The sequence below is a fragment of the Parus major genome, chromosome 9 (assembly GCF_001522545.3).
Source record: "Parus major isolate Abel chromosome 9, Parus_major1.1, whole genome shotgun sequence".
Classification (NCBI taxonomy): domain Eukaryota; kingdom Metazoa; phylum Chordata; class Aves; order Passeriformes; family Paridae; genus Parus; species Parus major.
In genome coordinates this window covers 18,435,115-18,443,491 of record NC_031778.1, presented here as the reverse complement: position 1 = coordinate 18,443,491, position 8,377 = coordinate 18,435,115, and the positions used below count along the sequence as shown (strand labels likewise).

The window sequence follows — 8,377 nt, the reverse complement described above, 5'->3', positions numbered from 1 at the left end:
CAGCTCTGTCCCAGGTGGAGACCTGCATATCACTCCCACAGATAATGCAGGTCGTGTGTGGCTGCTCCATCCCCAGCCCAGGGGCTGCTCTAATACAACACTGACAGCTGAGCCAGGCTGGTTAAAAGCACTTGTTTATTGGTTACAATATCAACTCATGGCAACATCTTTCACTGAGCCACTGTACAAATACAAAGAAAAAGATCCATCGTGGAAAAAAAAAAAAGAGCTATAAACAAAGTTCATAGCAAGTGATTTTTTTTTTGTCACAGGGAAGTCTTTTTTTTACAACAGCACTGGTAAAGAACAAATGGCACAAGTCCCTGGTTTTTTAATAGCTTAAATAAAAGCTTTAAGACTGTTTCTGAATACATACACAATCCAAAGGCAGTGCAGAATCACTTCATAATTGGTAACATTACCGAAGTTTTCCAAAGTAGTCAGCAACAAGTAAAAACAAAACAAAAAAGCTGATGAGAGATGCTGGGAACTAAAGGCAAAGTAAAATTAAGCATGTTTAGAAGCACTTTGCTTTGGACTCCTTTGGATGTAATATGTACTACAAGTGTTCAGATGCTTTTATTTAAAAAAAGAACAAAAAAAGAACACAAAGAGAGCACCATTGTGTAAGTAAAACAAAGGCTTGAAATACCTAAGACTATTCCACCGAAGTCCATATTAGTTAAAACCTAAACATACTGTGTGGTATAAGAATGTCAGGCACATGTAATCTGTTATCAGTTATATCAATTAGTAACACTGTTCACACATTTACCATAACAACACTGCATTAACATTCTGCATGTATTTTACATAACCAGCAATTGGATAAAAGGCTCTGGTGCCTCTGAAGTGTAGGAGGAGTGTGACCAGCATGCATGCCAGAGTACTGGATACACAGTGCACCATCAACCCATGCTAAGTACTTGGACAGGAAATGCTATCTCAAAACCAGCCATTCTGCTACACAACCATTGATACCAACTAGTCTGATTAGCCAAAACTCTCACCAACATCTTAAAGCACAGCACTAAACCTAGTGGAGGTGACAGTGTCCCCAGAGAGGACAAACTACAACTCTTGGAATGTTTTCATTCCACCTTAAAGTAATTAATGTGAACTTCATGGTGGGACGAGCGGTTACACAACCCAAGGAAAGAGTCAACTACTTCCACCCCATGCATTACAGTAAGGACTCACTGACCTGCTGCTGCTCCAGCTCAGCTTTGCCAAGGCAAGGTCAGGCCCTGTCCTGTGGCAGGAAAAGACTCTAATTCACGTTCCCTTTGGAGTGGTACGGATCCTGTACGCGGAGCCATCAGCTCTGCCAGCACTGCCCTGGAGCTGCAGTTCAGCACAGCAGAGGACAGCAGTGTTTGGAAGGAAAAGGGCTGCAGACAGATGGAACCAGGCCACGTTACTGCAGTACATGAGCAAACATCAGCACGAAGCCACAGCAGCTTTCTGTGGTTTCCAGAATCTCAAACCGCTTTCTCCACCAATAAACAGCCATCCAAGGCTACATGGGAGCAAGGCCAGGTTGGGCACTTGCCTGAAGGGAGAACTCTCTATTGCAAAGTTATATCACATTAGAAAATGCTGACAAACTCTACCAGAATAAAATAAATCTTGTTACACCAAGCACATGGCTCTGCTTCCCAGCCATAACAGATTGCCTTTAGAAGAGAGGCTGGGCAAGAGTTACTCTGCCACTGTTTGGCACAATGCTCTTGGTTACTCCAGTTCTGCAATGACACAACTTATTTGAAATTCAGCTAAGGATGCAGTCTGGCTACAAACTTTTAAAGCCAGTGAAGATGTGCCCACTCATGCTGCAAGACCTGCTGCAAGTAAGTTTGCTGTCATGGTATCAGAAGTCACACAAGCTGCACACCTGGGCCCATGTTAACTGCAGGCACACACCAGTTTCTCTGAAATTCAAAGCTGGGGTAAAACCTATCAAGGGTTATTTTTTGCCTTCTTTTAGGAGGAGTTTGAGCTTTTACCGTAAAAGCCACCTCCACTTTAGCTTGGGCATCAACCTCCAGAGGTTCCTGCCAGCTGTCTGAAGAAGGGAATGCTGCAGCCTGAGTCATTCTGTGGCATCACACAGTACCTGTGGTACTGGAATCTGCAGGCTTGAAAAACAACCCAGGGCAGTAATGGAACAGCAAACATCACCTGGGCAGGATCTATCACAGGCTTCCTACAGGCTCCAAGGATGCACCAGATGCCAATTCCCCCGCTGTGCTCAGGCTTCTCCCAGGTCCCTCGTGTGCTGACACCGGAGCCCCTCAGACCTGGGGCGAGGAACAGAGGCAGGCAGAGCTCTGTGATGCCGTTGGACACCTCAGCAAGTAGTTGGCATTCCTTAGTATTTACTTTAAAAGCAGCTGAATCCAAGAGGCAACAGCCATCCAACAATGACAGTGAAGTTATTTGCAGTAATACCTGTCCGAGAGCCATTACCACTGTTACAGGCTACCTGAACTGGTAAGAAAAGTTATATACAGCTGTAAAATTGGTTTTGGAGTCTCACAAGTAGAAACCAGTTTTAATACCAGAATGTAAAAATGGCACCTATCTCGGCAAAGGTGTTGACTAGGAAATTGGTTCAAAACACACTTCTACGGAAAAAAATTTTTTTAGAAAAAGAATATTTTCTTAAAATTCCTTAGTAATAAATTTCCAGAATGATTCACTCAAGGCAGCTGTGAGTTAAAAAAAAAAAATAATCAAGTGCACCACTAAAAAATAAACTGAGTCTGCAAGATCCCAAAGAGCTGCTCACTTGAGAGACTTACAAGAATTCCATAATAGTTCTATAAATGCAGACAGATCACAAAGCAAAACACTGAGGAATTCCTGTGAGACACAATACAGTGGGATTTTGGTCCTAAACCACAGGCTGCTGTTAGGAAATGTTCCTTCTCCAGTATAAGCAGCGCCTTTTTCTTATTTTAAAAGTGAATTTACCGTGATTGATGACTGGTAGATTTATTGGCACCTTCACCATTACAGACATGGCGAGTTTACAGGCACAGTCTGGAAGTACTGAAATTTAGGATTAAAAAATGTCAGAAACTTGACAAAAGTCATTTCAGCCAGAAATCCACATGGATATACTACAGGATTCTGGGCCCTTCTCTTTCCTACCTGACCCAGAGACACCCAGACTCTCCATCAGTTGCAATGAATGATGACTAACATCATCTTCCAACCTGGTGATTTAAAACTCACGTTATCTTTAAAATAAGTCACTTAAGAGAAGCCAACAGACTTAATCCTCCATTCCAAAATAGCCACAGATGTTCAGATTCCCAAGGGAACATCCACTGTGAGTGCAGACATGCTGCCAGGCACCAAAAAGTTAAGCAGCCTCCCTGGGCAGTTTCAAATGGGCATCAGTCACAGGATTTTCCTGTCTCTGCACTGAACTGTACTTGGTGAGATTTCTAAGCAACTGACATCAAAATTAGAATCAAGTCAGGAAAGGAGCAGAAATGGCTATTTAGAGTGCTGGAGCTGCAGAACATCTGGCATCTCACAACCCCCATGGCACAGCCCTCAGTGACCACACAACAAGCACATATCCTCAGGGTTATCCTGGGAAGTCTTCAGGGGTCACACAGGTGCAGTTAAGTTACACAATTCCTTTGGTAATTCACACTGCACAGAACTGACAACGAGCACTTCTGGCTGTGGGGTGCTTTGGCAAGTTCCGAATTTGGAGGGGAATTACAAGCAAATAATTGCACAAGTAAATCCTCTTTAGGAATTTAAGCAAAGTCCTCCTGAATTTCTCAGTTGGTGTGGAACAAGCAAGCTCTGCAGACACTGCTCTGAGCAGCAGCCAAGTCACTGAGAGTGCAGATCAGCTGGAGCTTGTGAGGAGCCAAACCCACGCGTCTGGCCACAGCTGAGCTGGCCACAGCACTCGGCCACTTGGCTTCTGTAGCCACGGACTGCACGGAGTAACTGATGCAAAAACCTGCAGGGAGGAAGCTAAAATCTCTGGATTTACTTTATTTTCCAATTATTTCTGCTGTTGGTGCAAGTCTACCTGGCGTTAACTCCTTGGTGTTTGGAGGTCATGACTGCCAGTGGATGAACCAGGAACCACTGGCTTGAAGGAAGAACCCCCTGATCAAAAACAGGCAAGCAGGTCAAGAAGTGAGTGAATAAGGCGGTAGGTATTAACTGGGAGTCTCCAGGGCCTTTAAAAAAAATTCAAATGCCTTCCATTATAAAAAACACATACATACCACTGGCTTAACTTTATCTACAGTAAATTCACAAAAACATTTAAAACAGCAATCTAGTTCACCCACTACAAAACTCAGAAGTGACATCTCAGGTTAAAAGCAAAGCTATAAATGTAGTTCCTTAAAAAATGCAAACGTATTTCTTTACATACAGACAAATGTTACATGATTGGCTGCTATAATGTATATATTCTGTTATGTACAAAAAAAAGGTACAGGATTAGCAGACTGAGCACAAGCAAAAACCCTTCAAGGACAATCTAACCAAACCACCAAAAACAAAAAGACTGGCTCTTAGTTTGTCGGTCACCATGATTATGTGTGCTGGCCCCTTTTAAAAAGTCAGTGATTTCCTCCCCCCTCCCCTATTTCTTCACTTGATTTTTTTTTTCTAGTTTACAGAAAGCCTTTTTGTGTAATAATCAGTGAATAGAAAAACTTCACCTGCAAATACAAGGTAGAAATGTTATTTCACAGCTATAGGCTGCAGCATTGATCTCTCCAGATCTCAAATGGAGAATGTACATGTTTGGCTCCCAGTTAATTCCAGATTCTGAGAAAACTGTCCCAAGACCCTGTAGCTACAGCCATGCCGTCATCAGTAACACCTAAACAGCTGACACGGTTGTCATGGCCAGCCAGGACACCTGGAAAAGAAGAAGCAATGGAAGTTTAGTGTCTGCAAGATGTCAAGGACTTCAGTTGTTACTCTGCTCTCACAGGTAAGTCTTAAATGTACTAAAAAAGATACAATGCAAGATCTTAATTCTCCTTTTTGTCTTTACTCTGAGGAACCACATAGACCAGAACAGCCTTATCAAAACACCCAACAATAAGGTATGTAAAAATAGCTACACATAATACTGCTTCCATTTTTCTCTGTGCCCTTATGACTTCTCCATCCTGTCCCATAGATATCCTCTTCCCTACTGGTTTTCCCATTTTCTACAGTGCTGTCCACAATTTCAGCCATCAGGCACTTCCAAAATCCAATGTGATGTCTCCTGACAAAGCCCTGGAAGCATTAATTACCTTGAGTTTCCCAAGTTTTGCAAACTCTAGGGATTATAAATCCCCATATATTGTGACAAATGGAAGAGCAGCACTAGCCTGCCTCTTTCCTGCTTTGGTTCCGTTTTTTCTCTACCTCTTCTTGCCCTTGTCTGCTCTCCCAGGGTTCCCCATCCAGGTCTAGCAGAACTAAGGAAAAGGATCTATTTTCAGTCTGAATAGCAGAACCGATATTCTTGAACCAGGCCCAAGCATTAAAGTTACTGTAAGAAGTGAGAAAAAAAATAGCTGTGCTATAAACATGCTGTGTCCTGACAAAAGTGACTGATTCAAGGACCAGAAGTTTCCACTTTCCCTCTTTCCTAACAGCAGGGAATGCAAAACAAAAAGACTCCTGTAGCTACATCTGAATTACTGCCACTCATGGGTGCAGAAGTCAATGCAAACGTGTAATTTTGCACTACTTAATTCCATACACTTCAGTGAAATACATTTTCAGTAGATGCAATTTTGGAGGGCATTCCTCAGCCTCAAGAGCTGGGATCTCCCAGCACTGATCTGTTAAGCCCAAGAACGGGCCCGTTCTCCTGACTCATTTACTGCTCAAACCACAGACATGGAACTGAAATGCAGTGTGACTTCTGAAGACACAACCAAATGCAACGAAAGGATGCCCTTTCAAGAGAAAACAGTGTTAAAAGGAATCAAGCAGATTCCACACCACCAGCACCAGCAATGCCAGTTCAGCATTCTGCACAGATTCTGGCTGTGCAGGGCTGCCGAGGAGTGGTGTCCTCACCTGCCCTCTCCCCTTTGAGGGTGTCCCACACGTTGCAGTTGAAGTCGTCGTAACCCGCGAGCAGGAGGCGCCCGCTCTTGGAGAAGGCTACGGAGGTGATGCCGCAGATGATGTTGTCGTGGGAATACATCATCAGCTCCTGGTCCGCGCGCAGGTCGAACAGCCGGCACGTGGCATCGTCGGAGCCGGTGGCGAACGCGTGGCCGTTCGGGAAAAACTGCAACGTTTAATTGAGACGTGACAGTTTGGACACCAAAAAAATACACTGGTTGTGCGTTAGTTGAACGACATCACAGGATTATTGTACAGACAAAGGCAGAATGTTTTGTTTTTAAGAAATATCTGAATGTTGAAAAATGCATGTACACAGCTCTGCAAGGGAATGCCTCTGGAAGAGTCCTGGTGACACCTGAGTGCCTGGAATTGTAGCCAGGCAGGTCCTGTGTGTGCTGTAACAGGAGCCACAGGCGATGCCACTGACTCCTATAAAATGAAGCAAACCCCAGCTCTGCATATCCTGGCTGAAGGGGAACACAGTGTTCCATCCTGAGCTGGTCAGGAGGTTGGCTCAGCCAAGACTACAAACAAGCAATTCAATTGCCTAAAAAATCTCCAAATCTGAGTTACTCTCTCAACAGCGATATTGATTGAAATGGGAATGGAGAGCGCCCAGCACATCTCAGGGTCCAGGTCTAAGTATAGGAACTGCATTTTTGTACTGGTCATGTGTTTGGTATTTTCTCAGCCTTTTCAATTTTTCATGTTTATCAAAAACAGATGCAGCCTCGACTTAGATTTCTTTCTCTATTTACCAGAGCCTGGATCTTGCAGATCAGAACATAGTGTTACTGTGACAGAGGGGAAATACAATCCAGTTTCTAAATATTACCGAATTATTCCAGGGAATATTCAGTATCAATACTGATTTTAATTGCCTTCCAGAATATTTTGCTGAAAGCTCTCTTTGTCCAACAAAAAAACTTTAAGATGAGGATGCCTGGCTGTGTTGCACCCTCTCAGTATACTGCATAGATCTACAATTTTCAGTTTTTCACACACTGACACGCTTCAGAAAGTTTCCCTAGTCCATTCTTTACTTCTTAAAAAGAGTGATGTCTCAGTTACTGAATAGAAACACAGGTGAAACTATTCCAGGAACAGCACAGTGCATCACAGATAATGGCAATAATAATTCAGTTACAAAGTAGATTGTAACTTATTACAGAACCTTCTCCATTACATATAATTTAACATTCTCTACCGTAACTAATTGATTTTAAATCAAGGTAGCTCAGGAGACTCTAAGCTGAATTCATGCAAATGTAGCCTTTATCCACCCCCTTTCTTCCCACGTGGAAACAGGAGGATCACTTACACAAACTGCATTAATGTCTGACACGTGCCCTGTGAAGGACTGCCTGCACATTCCATCACGGATATCCCAAAGCTTCGAGGAGGCATCGCAGGCACCCGAGACAAAAGTCCTCATGTCTGGACTCAGAGAGAGGCTCATCACATCTCCAGTGTGCCCAGTGAATGTGGTGGTCTGCTGGCCAGTTTCAATATCCCACAAAGCACTGCAGATGAAGTTAACACAAGGTCTGTCATTATTTCAGAGTTCAAGTTTTAAATACAAATTAAGGCCCTGAAGAGAAAAAAAAAAAGAAGAAAGAGGGGGTGGGGGAAGGCCAAACGAGCTCAAAAACTCACCAAGTGGTGTCTCCTGAGCTAGTGACAATTTGGTTGTCATCTAGGAAGCGACAACAGGACAAGTATCCTAAAAACAAAACAGTTGTTGAAGGTTTTGACCCAGGAGTAATGACTGAGGGTTAAAATGCAAGAACAGCATCCAAGTTCTCCCACAGGCAGTCCATAACCAGCACAAGCATTGCCCAGCCCAAAGCAGGACTGTGTCCCCTGATGCAGTAACAGAGCAGGTGAGGCAGGAGCTGACCTGTGTGCCCGGGCAGCTCCCGGCTCACTCGGACGTTGCCCTCCCTGGTTTTCAGGTTGTAGATGGAGCAGATGTTGTCCAAGCCTCCGCAGGCCACGTAGTTTCCGGAGGGAGCGTAGGCACAGGTCATCACCCAGGAGGACCTCAGGGGGATGGCGTGCATCTGCAGAGACACAGCTCCTGGGTCAGAGCACACCAACACAGGGCAGCCCCAGTGCCAGTGTCATATCACATCCACCTCACTGCACCTGACACACCCACACCTCCTGGGGTGACAGATACCTGTCCTATCTGCAGGGCAGCTTTACACATCTTCAGTACCTTATTTCATAGCTAAGCTATCGTAAA

At 44.1% G+C, this 8,377-nt stretch overlaps 1 protein-coding gene across 4 annotated transcripts in view; it reads right to left on the bottom strand.

The window, feature by feature from the left end:
- Nucleotides 1–118: 118 nt before the first annotated feature.
- GNB4 (G protein subunit beta 4) overlaps nt 119–8,377 on the bottom strand; it is a 58,433-nt gene continuing 50,174 nt past the window's right edge. For all 4 annotated transcript variants that reach the window (XM_033516718.1, XM_015637579.1, XM_033516716.1 and 1 more), the window contains exons 6-10: nt 8,030–8,192; nt 7,786–7,852; nt 7,451–7,652; nt 6,076–6,292; nt 119–4,912 (exon numbers count right to left, since the gene is read on the bottom strand). In XM_033516718.1, the coding sequence (XP_033372609.1) occupies nt 4,806–4,912; nt 6,076–6,292; nt 7,451–7,652; nt 7,786–7,852; nt 8,030–8,192 (756 nt within the window). In that variant the 3' untranslated portion in view covers nt 119–4,805. The remainder of the gene's footprint in view (nt 4,913–6,075; nt 6,293–7,450; nt 7,653–7,785; nt 7,853–8,029; nt 8,193–8,377) is intronic.